At 49.6% G+C, this 15,528-nt stretch overlaps 1 protein-coding gene across 1 annotated transcript; it reads right to left on the bottom strand.

Moving 5' to 3' along the window:
• Window positions 1–993: 993 nt before the first annotated feature.
• LOC124998454 (trinucleotide repeat-containing gene 6B protein-like) lies at window positions 994–15,354 on the bottom strand. Its single transcript, XM_047572874.1, has 21 exons — window positions 15,014–15,354; window positions 13,696–13,783; window positions 13,478–13,499; window positions 12,897–13,334; window positions 9,845–12,763; window positions 9,598–9,756; window positions 9,305–9,501; window positions 9,147–9,209; window positions 8,194–8,352; window positions 7,925–8,065; window positions 7,364–7,600; window positions 6,424–6,537; window positions 6,116–6,317; window positions 5,881–6,033; window positions 5,526–5,693; window positions 5,283–5,429; window positions 4,216–4,308; window positions 3,795–4,010; window positions 3,171–3,241; window positions 2,584–2,723; window positions 994–2,484 (listed from the first exon to the last, which is right to left on the bottom strand). Exons 2-21 carry the CDS (start codon window positions 13,750–13,752, stop codon window positions 1,866–1,868), a joined length of 6,315 nt encoding a protein of 2,104 aa, XP_047428830.1. The 5' UTR covers window positions 13,753–13,783; window positions 15,014–15,354; the 3' UTR covers window positions 994–1,865.
• Between the last annotated feature and the right edge of the window lie 174 nt (window positions 15,355–15,528).

Here is a 15,528-nt window from a genome sequence, read left to right as displayed (position 1 = left end):
CATGATACAACAGACTCAGGAAAGTAGGGAATATATTTTGATTAAACACCTTCAAGGTTCAATAAAACAACTTGAAACAACTTAACAACTTTTTGCCTCCCGTCTTCTTCTCCAGCCTCCTCTTCTTCTTCTTCTACTGTTGTATTTCCAGTAGGCTGACGCTCCACAGCAGCAGAACATCACTTTAATTTCCATCCACGTACGAACAAGACTCTCCGATCAGAGTTATTTTATTCGAGTCACAAATCGACACAAAAGAAGAAAAAAAAAAAAAAACCTTAGAAGCCAATACTTTCATCTTTATTAATCTTGTTCTCATTGTTTAAATAATTTTTTTTTTTTTAATCCTTTGTAAAATCTCAAAACAAAAACACTGAACAGGAGTGTTAAAGCCTGTCTTAATTTAAAACGAATACACAACAACAGAACATTTAAAAACGTACGGTAACGCTTCACTCTGCATCTGTAAACAACCCGTCCCCCCCACCCCTCCCTCCCTCCCTCCCCCCCGTCCTCCCTCCCCCCCATCCCACCCGCTCCACACAGTTTGATAAGATTTGGCATGTCCATTTTTTTTTTTTTCCTCGACGCGTATGCCTTCAGCTCTTTGTGTCATTAAAATGTTCTTTTTTTTTTTCCGTTTTTTTTTTTTTTTTTTTTTTTTTTTATTATTGCAGGTCGGACAATAAAAAAGACTGCTAAAAAACAAACGACTTCAAATGAGAGAAAAACAAAAAAGCATTAGTGCCAAATATTTCTTAACACACAGTCAGCAGTATACCGAATGCACTCAAAAAACATTTTTGTATAGACCTTCTGTATAGTAAGCAGCCTTGCCCACGTTATGACAGGCATTAACATGCACACACATGTTATCCTCACACTCGCGCACGCACGCACGCACACAAACAAATGCGGTGGTTTTTAAATCCACTTACTTGGTCTCATTCTCACTCATACAGTATAGTGTGCATCGACACGTGGAGAAATGCATCATAGCCTCAGCAATTTAACATTTATCACTGCAACAGTAACAAACATGTTCAAGAGAGAGAGAACAACAGAGAAAAAAGAGTGCGTGAGATACAACAGTAGGAGGTCAGCATCTTTGAAAACAGAACAATGACAATTTTCAATATTTTCACTGTTCAAAACGAAAAAAAAATTAAAACCAAATACGTACAAACAAACAGAAAAACAAACAAAAACTTAACATACACAGTAAGATACAGTTCTGTTGTCGATCAGAGCTGTTTGCATGTGTTTGGACTCCATCTTTAAGGGGATGTGAATACAAACTTGCACTTTCAAACCTCACATCATGTAGTAGTTTTTAAGTTCTCTTATACAATGAAGGTAATGCTGTTTACAGTGCCTATCTGTCTGAAGGCTTCTCTGTATTTGGTGTGTGCATGTGTATGTAAATCTGTCCAAAAAAGAAAGACAAAAAAAAAAAAAAAAAAAAAGGTAGTCCCCCTATTTACTAAGCACATTGCGATCCAGTCAAGTCTTTCAGACCAACTGACTTTTTCATTCTTTTTTTTTTTTTCAGGTTTTCAAGTCTAAGCAGTTGAAATCTTCATCTGTGGAAAAAAAGGCTGTGTACACATCTAACAGTCCCTGCATTTGTTTATATAATAGCTTAAGTCTGGCCACGAGAATGTGTGTAAGCATGTCTCACATTTCTGCTTTATGTGTGTGCACATTACTATGCATATGTGTGTGTGTGTGTATGTGTAGTACATTAATATGCATACCATGTAAATGTGTGTGTGTGTGTGTGCCATAGTAAGTACATATGTTTTCCCAGTGTATGCTGCTGTATCAGTGTGTCCAAGAACCCTACGAGCGGAGGAGGCATCACATCACATGGAGTCAGCTCCTCCCCCCAGCAGGTCGCCGGGCAACAGTCCGGCAGGGCTGTCCATTTGGTGCCTCTCCTCCATTTGCGGCGCCCCCCACAGGCTGCTGCCGCCGCTGCTGCCGGGGTATCCCGCAGTCATGCCCCCCCACAGCCCGGACCTCCCGGACTCCACTCCCCCGACGCCCCCTCCCTCCCCCGCCCCGTTGGTGCTCCACTGGGAAAAGATCCCCAGCCCGGATCCTTGGGCCGAGGAGGTTTCTGAAGGGTTGCCCATATTCTCGATGTTCTGCCAGCTGGACCCGGAGGACCTCACGCCGGCCAGACCCGTCCCTCCGCCGTCCCCCGCTCCTCCTCCTCCTCCACCTCCTCCTCCTCCCGCTCCTCCACCGCCGCCGTTTCCACCTGAAGATGTGCCCACCGCCGCCCGCTCGCTCCCCGGAGAGCTCCCTCCGCTGCTGGCCACGGCTGTGCCCGATCCAGACGAGCCTAGCGCTCCGCTAGCTGCCGCTCCGCCTGAGCCCGCCCCCTCCGCCCCTCCAGCCTGGGAATGTGCAAAATAGCGAGCGACTTCTTCTTCACTTACAAACTCCGCCAGGATTGTGGTGTTGCCCAGAACGCACCTGAGAAGAAGTTAAAAAAAAAACAAAAAAACAAGTCAACAACCAGGTGGGGCAGGCTGAGTGGTGGGTTACAGGTGGAGAAACGAGGGCAACACCTACATGTGCAGTGCACCCTGGGCCTTGGCTGCTTCCTGCCGGCTGCTGTAACGAATGAGAGCGCTGCCCTGGGTCAGGCCGAGGTGGAAGGTCAGCAGGGGGCCGTGCTGCATACAGATAGTCCTCAGCGTGGAGCCGTCAATCTTTCAAGGAGCGAAAGAGCAAAAGAGTTTGTGTGAGACGACTCGTCTGTAATTAACCACAATCCTGAGTCGTCAATTATCCGGCACATTAATAAATAACGATCTCCATCGATCTGGACCTGGAGTCACAGTAAAAACTAACGAAACCGAGTTGTGCACGCGAGCGGTGAGTCAAGAGTCCGCGTTAGCAGAACAGATCCAGAGCCGGTCAGTGTCACTCAAACCCTAATTGATTAAACGACTCATCCAGTTCCACAATCCAATTACAACTGGGTCACGCATCTTTGCAGCTCCACTTGCTTGAGACGCACGGAAAAGGGAAACAAATGAATGAAACCCGGACCGGTCGATGCACGCAAACCGTTTCTTATTTAGGGTCATGAAAGTTAAGATATAGATACATATATATATATATATATAGATATTTGTCTTCATCTCACTTCTCACCTGGGGGGTCAGGTTGCTCAGCAGCAACCAGCAGCTGCCTCTGGAAGCAACACCGTCGCTCCAAGCTGAGCCTGTGAAGACAAGAAGATGAAGATGGAAGGAAGGAAGATAATAATATTAAAAACAAAGGCTCCATTGGAAAGATTTCCCTCTATTATGATATATATTTAGGACACAAGCTGATTAGAGTCTTTTCCCTTCTCTTTTTAACCTTCTAATGTGTTAGAAACCTGCAAGCGTCAAAAACCAGCATCGTTTTTCACCTCATATCTAACTTGTCAGGCCAAAAAAGCCGTTTTTATCTTTGAATATTTGAACGCACGTCTCATTCTCATCTAAAAAAACTGTGTAAATTGAGTCACATTTGATCCACAGAGCAACCAAAAACATTTTCTATGATCTATCCAGGGTACATGCAGCTGTTGTGTACCACAGATGTCTTTTTCTTTCTTGGAGAATTCACTAAAATGGTGAAAAACCAGCTGTTCTTGAGGGAATCGTGAAGCTTTGTCCCCATAAAAACAACATAAGGGTTAAATAAGTTTCCCTCCAGGGATCGATGGACAGATTATCCACGTTCTCAAACATGTTCCTTGTTAAAAAACTAAAAAAAAAAAAAATTACCTGGCCCAAACCTCGACTCTTGATTAATCCCACCTCCTCCCCAGCTCTGGGCCAACCGTGGACCTCCGGTGCCCCAGGGGGAGGGCGAGGCCTGCTTCTGATTGGTCAGGCCGGGAGGGGGGCGTGGCAGCTGCGAGCTGTTGCGATTGGTCTTCCACAACTTGTTTTGTCCGATGGGCTCTGGGGGCCAGCTGGGCTTGTACTCGGAGTACTTTCCTGAGGAGGAAATGGGGGAGTGGGGGAGAGAAATTAAAAAGTCTTCTGGCATTTTTTTGTAGAGCTTAAAACACAATCCCACAGAAAAGGATGAAATCTGAGAGGATGCACACGAGCGGCCAAAAAGGTCCGGACACACGTTCCCGTTGAAGTGAACGAGAAGTCGCGTCTAAACGTTTGACTCGCAGCGTGTGAAAACATCTACCTGTGCTGTGTGCATTGCTGAGGTGGCTGTCTGAGGCACTGTAGGGCCAGGCACCAGGTGAAGGCAGCGAGGTGTTGAGGGAGGGGTTTGGCCCTGCAACACAAATGCAACACAAGCTCTGACAAGTGAGACAAGATGACCAACAACATCTGGACTGTAGATAATAATAAAAAAAAAAAAACACACACAGCACATGGGGAATCTTAATTAAAATCAGCTCCTTGAAAGCTGAGCAACAGAACTTCGTTCATTTCACACTAGCTGAGTCTACGTGGAGCCAAATATTCAGATAAGAATTGGTTTAGAAGCGCCACATAAACGCTGCCGTTCTGTCTGAGCATGCTCTGTCTTGACGTAAACGTGCAGCGATGTTTCCTCAGGTGAAAATATGGCGGCGTCTGAACAGAGCACACAGAACTTTCTGTTCTTCTGTTCGCCGCCTCCTCCTCCTCCTCCTCCTCCTCCTCCTCCTCCTCCTCCTCCTCCTCCTCCTCCTCCTCCTCCTCCTCCTCCTCCTCCTCCTCCTCCTCGCCTCCGGTGGGAGGGGCTTAGAATCAAGCTGCTTGGCTGATTAGACGAGCGACCTCCATCTTTGATCAGTTACGATCTGCACGTGTCCCACACTGCACACAGTATCGGTTCACGTATACACCAGACCGGACCACTGTAACGGGCTCAGTCTTAAGCTTCGTTAGAGCCGTCACTCATAGGGTGAGTAGCCTAGACACATAGCCCCCCCCTCCCTTCCCTTTAACAGGTAAATACTCAGCCGTTATAGAAATTAGTGGCACCAGTTTCTGGTCAAGCAAGTTCCTAATGGGTTTTCCCCACAGAGTTTTCACACCAGAGCAGTTTCGTCCATCTATAACAGACCAGAGTAGGTTTCCTCGTATAGTCCGCCTCGTTTCAGGAGGTGTGAGGTTTTTCCTCTGGTGCTTCTTCTCTTTCATTCGTGTAACGTTAATTGCAAAGCGCTTCCTGTCTCGCTGCCTTCCACATTGGTTTGCTGAGCCATGTGCATTCGATAAATAAAGAAAAGCATTGGGTTCATTCGGAGGAAGTCGTACCTATGTTGTCTCGCAGTAACTGGTGGTCGGAGTCGTTGAGGCTCGGGGATCCTGGGGAGCCCAGAACACTACCAGGGGTCATGTAGGGATCAGACTCTGGGTCTCCGCTGGTCTGTATCCCCTTCCAGGGAACGCCAGGCTGGAACTCTGTCATCAGGCAACAAGAGGGGAAAAAAAACCCAATGATTAACCGTGACACCTGTTCGGTGGACGGCGCAGCAGGAAGCAGGAAGACGTCCTCACCTGGAGGCCAGCTCGATGTGGCCGGTTTGTTCCCCATTTTGCTCCCAGGGGTCCGGTGCCAGTTGTCTGCGGAGCCCTGAGGGGGGATCCCTAAACCGTCACTGCCCAGCATGTCATACTGGGAGTACGGGGACCCTCCTCTAACCTTTATATTACTGGGTAAAGGGCCTGGGAACGGCACAGGAGACGGAAATAAGAGGTCAGAACAGATTGACATGAATATGTTTTCAAAGCACTTTGGCTCAGACATCGTTGAAGGTGATTGGCAACGGCCTGTAGGAGGGGGGGGGGGTGAGCCTGAGCCAAAGTGTGAATAAAAATAAAAACACATGCTACAAACCATCTGTTGGCCTACCGTTCTTGTGAAGGGCTGTGTCGGGGGGAGAGGGAGCCGGAGAGTGTCCCTCCATCATCCATTTGAAGCGGGACTGCTGCCCTCCCATGTCCTTCATCCCTCCCATCATGGGACCGAGCTCCAGTCCCGACAGGTTCACCCCGGGTGTAAGCCCTGGCAAGAGGAAGGAGAGCTCAACACAGAACTCTGGCTGAGCCAGAAGACGTCTGAAATGCGTCTGAAATGCCGAACTCACCGGAGTACATCCCTTGCGTTTTGGCATGAAGGTCTGATAGTGGTCCCCCGAGTCCAGTATGTGGAAGGGGGTCAACCATAGCCTGTTTGGAGAGGCCTCCCCCCAGGTGAGAGGGGGACAGTTTTGAGCTGCCTCCACCTGTCGCTGCTCCTCCGACGCCACCCTGCTGCCTCTGCTGCAGAATAGCCATAATCCTCGCCAGCTGGGAAGAGAAAAGTAAAAAAAAAAAAAAAAAAAGTAGAGTGAGAAACCATCTGGTCTGGTCACACCAGTTCAAGTCTGCAACACCCAAACACCATCACGCTCACCTGCTGCGGGTCAGCCTGCTGCCTGACATGCTGAGGGAACTTCCTCTGGTTCTGCAGGAGCTGCTGCTGCTGCTGCTGCTGCTGCTGCTGTTGTTGTATAACAAGTTGACAGGCCTGCGGGTCAGTGAGCAGATAAACATGAGCTACTAACAATATGGAGTCGCATTAAATGTGGAGTCAGACTTTACGCCTTTGAAACGTAAACATCTTATGGAGACACTTTCACATTTGTTTGGGTCATGTCATCTTTGTTTTATCTTATAACCACTGCTGTCATGTGGATCTAACAGATCTCTCTACCCTTCAGTGCGTTTGCACAGAATTTAACTTTCTGAATGTGGTCCTTGTCCCAGTTTACATGCAACAAATAACACCTCCTCTACACTAGGTGGCGATACGTGTCTTTTCAACGGGTTAATGCGGCCTCCTTTCCACTTGACTCATTACGTCATTTAATACGCAACTGGAGTCGTTCAAGCAGCAGACGGGCATTTCAAACAACAACTACATGGATAATAGTTCATCTTTTATAATCTCGTATGTAATGTACACGCTACTTATGGTGTTTACGTTCTCCCTCTGTGACTAGCTTTCTTGGATGTTTTTGTTCAGCTGTTGTGGAGCATTCGTACACGCGTTGTCTAGTTAAACTCTGATTAAGGCGTTTACATGCCGGTGAAAATCCTTTTCCAATGGCATCATTTGGGTGTCTTACTCGGATAAGGAGAACTTTGGTAGTAATCGATATTCAATGCGCTTAATTTGTCCAGTTAGAGTCAGATTAAGGCAATAAGTCGTTTTTTTTCCCCACATGCATGTAAACACAGCCCTGACTTTCTCTAGACGATAAGGTCAGTCTTCCTATGAATCCTGTATTCCATGTCTAGCTTTTTGTGTTTACGTTTTGTCTTGTATGTTGAATAAAAAGTGTTGCACGTACCAGATGGAACTGCTGCACATGGGGGTAAATGTTGCTCAGCATCGCTAGCTGCTGAGGGGAAATCTGAGGAGGGAACACTCCTCCACCGACCCCGCCGACCCCGCCGACCCCGCCGACCCCTCCGACCCCTCCAACTCCTCCGACACTTCCAACGCCACCGACACCTCCCACTCCGCCGACTACTCCCCCGACGCTGCCACCAGGAGAGGGCATCTGCTTCAGCATGGGACCCGGCACCTGCATGTCACAGGAAGATTACATGTAGCAAACATTATATAAATACAGCCCATGCACCAAGATCTAGTCAGTCAAAAATCTATGGAGGTCACGATTCTACGCCACATCCTGTTCATGAGGTTTGACGAATTATCAAACTTTAACTTTAACTGCGCAGCTGCGTTACTGTCGTTACGACCTCCCGCCTGGCAATTTTACCAGATGCTAGATAAACTGAGAAGGAAGGAATGCCGGAAGAGATTGGCAGGACACAGGAGACCCTTTCGTGTCTCGTTAAAAACAACTTGAGGCGAACCAATAAACATCGAGACGACGACCACGGACCTGAGCGGACAGGAACTGATGAGGCACTTGAGCACGTAACCCCTGGGAGGGGTTCATCGGATGCATGCCAGGCTGGTGCATCCCCCGAGGCTGAGGCATCCCTCCGCCGCTGCCAACAAACACTCCCCCATGGCCGCCCATCTGGAGCACAATGGAAAACGGTGGAACAACAATAGAATCTGCAGCGACCGTTTCCCCAAATTTAACAGCCACGTACTTCGAGATCACCGTGATTAAAACGTGAGTCACAACCACGAACGGACTCCTACCTTTTCACCGTAGGGCCCCACGTCGACAGGACCCATGTCTTTGGAACCAGGCATGCGGTAACCTCCTCCGCCTCGGCCACCTCTCCGCATGTCTCCGTTATAGTCAGTCATTCCCCTCTTGTCTCCTTCCATCTTTTTGTCCACACCTGGATCATCGCCCTGACGAACAAGAAGCCGTTTAAACGCCTTCACGCTTTCATGGGAGAGTGACAAGAGGCCTTACCGCTAACCAACCCAGGGCGAAAGACTATGAATCATAAAACGGCAAACACCACGGCATTTTTTAAAATGACTGGATCTGCACTGGGCTTCAGCCAACCCCCGATCTTTTGTATTTATTTATTTTAGGTCTGCCATAAACCAAAACCACATCCATTTAATGGTGGTTGGCCGGCGTCTGAGCTGACAAATCTCGGAGAAGAGTATGAACTGAAACAACAAACAGTGAACGTTTAAAAGAAGAGAAAAGTTTCCTGGAGACAGCGCCAAGGAGAGAAATATTCCAGAGAGGGTTACGGAGTTTATGGCAGAGTTGGATGACTAGAACATTTCGGGAAATGCACGAGCTCCTCTCTCCACACGACGTTAGCTTTTACAGAAAGATTGTCTGGACTGAGTCCAGTCGACTCCAGGAGAAGACAAGAACAGACTAGGAACCTGCCGCGAGGAACCTTAAGACGTTTAAGATCAGATTTGGTTATTACTCAATGTTAAAAGATCGACCGGGACACACCTCTAGCAACAACACTTCACTGTGAAATACCAACAGATTTCATCAGATTTCAGGCCCAACGTTGCTCTCAGGGTTGGAGCTTCTGTCATGTTTTGATGCTTCCTCACAAGGCGACTAATCTCGAAGATTTCCCACATATCTTATACATTTTTTTAAACCCAACCCTACTAATAATGGTTAAAAATGATAAGATTCCTTCTTAATTAACAAAACGTCTTACCAGAAGACCCATGTTTGAAAACTGGCGTGACACAGGGTTCATCCAGCTGTCTCCTCCTCCACTCTTTAGGAAATAAATACAAGTGTTATTCTCAGTTCATGAAGGGGATCAATAAGAACAATGAACAACAGAGGTGTCGAAGATCCTCCTTTGCCCACCTTGATGTTGCCCCTCTTTCCTCCGTGAGTTTGACCCCAGCCTCCAGAGTTGAAGGAGGAGCCGCTACCCTGGGAGCCAGCGCTGTTCCAGACACCTCCGCCGCCGCCGCCGTCGTCCTCCTCGTCCCAGCTCGGGTGACGCGAGGCCGCAATGGAGCCGTCTCCCTTCCCTCCCCAGCTCTCCATCGACTTGGGGACTGTGGCAGAACAAATAAAATCAGTTGTTTCTTCCTTGGAAGCTTTTTTGAAACTCGTTCACACGAACGATAATCATCACCGTGCTCTTTTCTTACCAGGTTTATTAGGGATCGGTGAAGGGTTCCCCCAGCCAGAGTTTTTGCTGGGTTCGTCGGGATCACCCCAACCTGTGGCTGCCTCCGACGTCTGACCCCAAGCAGCAGTACCGTTATCCACAGATTGTGCACCTCCTCCCCACATACCCGGACCTGGACCTGGCGTCGATGAAATTCAAAGTTATGCTTTAGAATTTACATGTAAATAAAACGGGTAAAACGTTCAGAGTATCCGACGGCCTCTTACCCGCTGCGCCGTTGCCAGAGTTTGTGTTGCCGCCATGCTGCATCCCCTGCTGCCGTCTAGGGGGTTGTTGCTGCATTGGTGGCGGCGGCGGGGCCTGCTGGCCCGGCGCAGAACTGTTCTTGTCCCACAAGTTCACATTCTTGGTGTTGTAGCGAGTCGGGTCTCCCCAGGCTGAAGTGCCATCGTCTATTTCCATTTTGCGACTGATGGACTGAGGGGAAGGTTCCTCCCAGCCGCTGGGCTCCAGAGAGTCACCCCCGCCCCCGGAGATCTGGGGGATTGGGCCGGAGGTCCAGCCCGAACTTTGGTTCTGATTCTTCAAAGGTGGACCTCCACCTCCAAGGTTGGACCGGCTGTTCCACCCTCCTTGCATGGGACCTCCTGGTGGTTGCTGGCCCTGTGATTGGTGCGGCTGTTGATTTGGAGCTTTCATTGGTGCCACTTGGCTGTTTGGTATCTGTGCTGCTGCTGTGTGGGGTTTGGCGCTCCCCCAGTCCTGGTGGGATTTGCCTCCACCCACATCTCCCCCTCCCCACCCTCCTCCTCCTCCTCCTCCACCTCCTCCTCCTCCTCGCTGAGATCCCCCTTCGTCCAGGTTACCCCAGGAAGATCCCTCTTCGGAGTTGCTTCCACCTCTACCTCGTCCATCTCCCCACCCACCTCCCGGTGCAGAGTCTCTCTTTCCCCAGTCTCCTCCCCAACCACTTGTCTCCCCTCTTCCTGGGCCCTTCCACCCTCCTGTTCCTTTATCCTCTGGGCCATCTGCCCATCCACTACCCTGTTCTCCAAATTCCCTCCAGTTTCCTCCCCCTCCTCCACCTCCTCCTCCTCCTCCTCCTCCTCTGTGATCCCCCCACTGTTGTTCGTCAGTGCCCCATCCTTTGCCCTTGTTTTCAGGTGGGGGGTCACCCCAGCCTCCAGCTGCCTTTCCCTGGCTGCCCTCGATGTCTTCGTCTGGCGACCCTGGCTTCCTCACGGTGCTGCTAGGCTTGAGGGGAGCACCAGTAGACTGTGTGGCGCCGCCCTCCCAGCCATCCCTCCCTGTAGCGGGACCACAGCTGAGGCCGGCCGCGTGGCTACCAGCTGATGTGTCATTAGTTACCGGACCAGTGTTAGACGGGTACCCAGGGCTGTGACTGACGCTAGTGTTCATGGTTGCTGATGAGAATGCAGAGGAAGATGAACTGTTTCTTTCGTTTCTGTTCGCCGCTGCCATTGTGGGGTCCAGGTCCCAGGCCACGTTCTGCCGGATCTGGGTCTGACCCCAGCCGGTGTTGGACAGAACCCTGGGGTCCAGGTCAGATCGATTGAGCATGCTCAGTAAGGCCACTTCAGCGTTGGAGGTCTGGTTGGCGCGGTTGCGAGCAGACGAGGATCGCTCCTGCTGCTGTTCGCTCCCGCTCCCTCCTCCACCACTTCCAGCTGTGGATCCTCCTCCACTGGAGGACGACGGTCCTCCACCTCCAGTACCTCCACCATGTCCTCCTCCTCCTCCTCCTCCTCCTCCACCCCACTCCCCAACCGCACCCTCCCCACTTTCTATCCCTTTCTGATTGTCCCAAGCTTTTGTCATAGTTGCAAACTTTGGTGAGGCCGAGTCCTCCACGCTGCTGCCACCATTACCTCCGCTGCTCGCGTTACTGCCCCCGTCTACACCTTTCCCACTTCCTATTGCTAAATTACTCGAACCTCCTGCAGTGCCACCCCACACTGCTTCTGAGCTGCTTCCTTCCCACGCTCCCTGAGATACCACTGGGGTAGTTGAACCACCGCCGTTTCCCCTGCCCCATGCTGCCTTGTCACCCTGGCCACCAAAGCCCCAAACATTCCCTTCCTGCCCCTGAGCTCCAGTCCCTCCTCCTCCTCCCCACCCGTCTGCCTGGGAGGCACCTGGACCGAGGTCAGTGGACACCGGAGGCATTGATCTCCAAGAAGAAGAGGCAGCAGAGGAGGAAGACGAAGAGCCAGAAAGATTACCGCTCCCTTCTCCTTCGCTTGCGACGCCACAGTCCCCCTCGTTGCCACCCTCCTGATTTGGTCCTGCTTCTCGTGCCCCGCCGCCTGAACCCAGCTCTGGCCCTGGGTTTCCTAAGTGCTGCTGCTGCTGTTCGCCACTCCTGGCTCCCACAGCTGTTTCAGAGTGCTGCTGGTGGAGGCCAGTTTGATTCACAGATGAGAGAGTGTGAGTGGTGATGAGGGTGGTGCTGGCAGAGAATGAGGAAGCTGAAGTAATGGACGAGTGTAGAGGAAGGCTGTCGCCGGCTGAAGTCGGTGTCCCACTCTGCACCAGGGCGGGCCAAGCGGAGGGGTTCACGCTGGGGTTGAAATTGGCACCAGGGACGCTGCTGCTGTTGCTGCTGCCACCCATGGGACTCTCCTGAGGCCCAGGAAGAAGATGGGAGACTTTGGAATTGTAAAATGCTGCTGATCCGAGCCCTGCCTCCACCTGAGACGAGGTGGAAGAGGCCCACACACCACCGCTTGACTGAACACATTCATTAAGTGAGGAAGAGGGGGAAAGAGGAGAAGAACGAGGTGGGGAAGGATTGTCCGTGTTCCCTGCTCCTCCTCCTCCTCCTCCTCCTCCTAGTGCTCCTCCCTTCTGCTGGATGTTTCTCTCGCTCCATGAGGCACTACTGTTGTTGTTGTTACCGGGGCATTCTTGCTCCTGTCCCCCTCCGCCAGTCCCGTCAGAGCTCATGTTGGCCCCACCTATGATGCTGGGCCAGTCCTCCAGGTCAGTCCCGTCCACAATCACCTTCCCGCAGCCCTGAGAAGAGGACTGGCTGCCAGAGCCCGCCCCCCATGTGGAATTTGCATAAGTTGAAGTAGTAGTAGTAGTAGAAGAAGACGACAGAGCAGCGACACATAATGAGGATGAGTTGGGGGGTGAAGGGGAGGATGAACCCATGTTGGAATCTGTGGATGAAACGGAAAACATTACTTAAATCGACGATACTTCAAAATGAAAACCACAGCTGTCAAATGCTTTTGCGCGGTTGTTTTCATTATTTTTTTCTAATCTAAGGCAGAAGACGTGACGTTCGCCCACCTGTGCCTCCAGCTGCATTTGCATTGGGGTTTTCTGCTCCCTGCGAGGAAAGAGGTGGCCCGGCTGCCCAGCCACTGCCACCTCCGACCCCTCCCGCACCCCCTTCACCTCCTCCGAGCAGCATGGAGGACAGTGGTGGCTGGCCCCTCTTCAGTAGCACTTTGTGGTCCTGCTGGCAGCGAAATCTCGGTGGAACCTCTCTAGACATGTATCGCTGCTGCTGCTGCGAGGTCTGACTTCCAGAGGGGGAGGAGGAGGGCTGTCCGTTGGCCACAGCAGTCCGCTGCTTTGCATTGTTCCCGCCACCAGGAGGAACTTGGGCAGAAACCCCAGCTGCACCAGGACTGGGGGATGAGGGGGCGACAGGGCCAGGGCTGGGGGACACTGAGCCTGGGGTGGCGAGTGGCTGGGAACAGGAGGGCTTGGCTGATTCTGGCACTGAAATACACAAATGTACAAGCGTGTTGTGAAATTTGACAATGTCTACAGCGTCAAAACAACACATTTAACAACCAAACAAGTCGTATCATTGGAAACAACACATGAAGAAGAGTGTGATGATGAGAAAAACCAACTCGTACCTTTGATTTTCTGTTCTGGCACCTAAAAGGAGTGAGGTAGATATAAAGCAGAGAGGAAATTGATTAAAAAAAAAGTGATAAAGATGATTCACACCATAAATAAATCCATAAAGACCTTTAGTATGATCTCGGCAGCCTTTAATCTCACTACTAAATCTGAGAACATTTCAAATGTGAGTGTGAATATTCATTTCCTTTCATTCCAGGATGTTGTTTACCTTCTGAGAGGCTTCCCTTTTCTTTTTATCTTCTTTCTTCTTTTTCTTGTCTTCCATGAACTACTGTTCCCCTTCTTGATTCTCCTGTCTGTGGAGAGAAGTGTACGCAATAAATTATTTATCTTACTCGAGCCACAATGAATGTAATTTAAGGCACGCAAAAAGAAAAGCCATGCACACACACACATGCACACACAGATAGATACATACACGCACACACACATATATATGTAGTTTTAGACGGAACATGAATCGTATGCACTCATGAGATGGTTGCCAACTGCACTCCTACACAGTGCGGACTGAAATGTTAACCAGGGGCAGACAGCTTGACAACAGCCCTTGGTAGCCTAGCTCCTCGCTGCATAATTCATTAACCCAGCAAATGATTGCAGTTCCAACCAGCACACAGACAGCAGCCAAACAAACTTCAAACTCCTCAACATCTCTGGAAAAGGTCATTTTTTTTTTTTAATTACTGCAATGATCCAAAGGACACAAGCTTCTTCTTTTTTTTGTTTGTTTGTTTTCTTTGTTTTGCCTTTTTTTAATGTCACTACATGGTCATGGTCTTTACGACCTTTACACCTGGCAGAAGTAAACGTCCAAACACATCCAGCTTTTTTTTTGTCTTGCGTGCGTGTGTGCAAAGCAAAAACATACAACGTCTCAGATTCAACATAGCTGTAAATACGACTAGGCCCTTCTGTTATCTTAAGCTGCACTTAATTAGCACCAGGGCTAATGCAAGCCAACAACTTGTGGCTTTAACCCTTCCGCTGCACAATGAGCTGCTTTTAATAACGTGTTTATGCGAGAAAAGGAATGGGTCTGCTTAGGCGTAAATAGGCCAGTGTGGGGATATCTGTGCAGGCTATTAGGAAGCACCAGGGGTGAGCTAATGGTAGTCGACTTTAAAGCAGCTGGTGAGCTCGGTGCTTTGACCCGAGGAGTCGGGGAGGTAAGCTGTCACAGAATAGAGCCACAGTAACCTGTGCGCAGCTCGACAGGCACGTCAAATTAGCAGCCGATAAGCCCCTTATTTTCCAAATAAAATCATTAGCATAATTCACTTTAATAATTCACAACTTTAGCATGTTCGAAAAACAACATAATCCACACGGCAGTTTGCACGGGGAGCTCTTGAATCCACACGACGTGTAGGGCCAAATTAAACGACGAACTTAGGTGACGTTTCTACAGCATAGCAAGATAGCAGCTAACTGTTGGTGGCTAATTTTAGGACGATCGCATAAATAATGACACAAAACGTTAGTAATTAGCTCACATGCGCTCGAAACATTTGAATTGCACTCACCTCGGGAATCACATAGGACATAAAGTGCTTCTGTGCAAAAATTCTTGCAGAACCTATCTACCTACCTAGCCTAGCGAGCTAGCTCTTCGAGGCTTTCAAGGCTAAATTGAATAAGAAATGACATCACCGAAAGGCGAAATGTTAATCGTAGAAAAACCAAAAACAAAAAAAAAAACAAAAAAACGAAGAAAAGGCGAGTATCCTTATTTCCTTAATGCGCGACTGTTGTCCCTCAAGCTGTAAACAAAACACGCACAACAACAACAACAACCCCTCGGTGACTGTCTGACGCTGTGTGATCGGTTCGTTTACTGTCCGCCATTTTGTTTCTGTGTGGAGGCTTTAGCCAGAACGTTATATCACCAGGAGGAGGGGGAGCGAGGGGGGAGCCGACACCGTCCACCGGGGGGCGCCTTAACACTGGCCGGCGCATGACGTCATCCATGATATGAATAAGTAAACAAATGTTGTTGTTTTTTTTCCTACATGTTTTATCTGTTTATTCACGCAGAAAG

Source organism: Mugil cephalus, chromosome 20, assembly GCF_022458985.1.
Source record: "Mugil cephalus isolate CIBA_MC_2020 chromosome 20, CIBA_Mcephalus_1.1, whole genome shotgun sequence".
NCBI classification, from domain to species: domain Eukaryota; kingdom Metazoa; phylum Chordata; class Actinopteri; order Mugiliformes; family Mugilidae; genus Mugil; species Mugil cephalus.
Note: the sequence above shows the minus strand (reverse complement) of the source record. Positions and strands in the feature narration are given on the sequence as shown.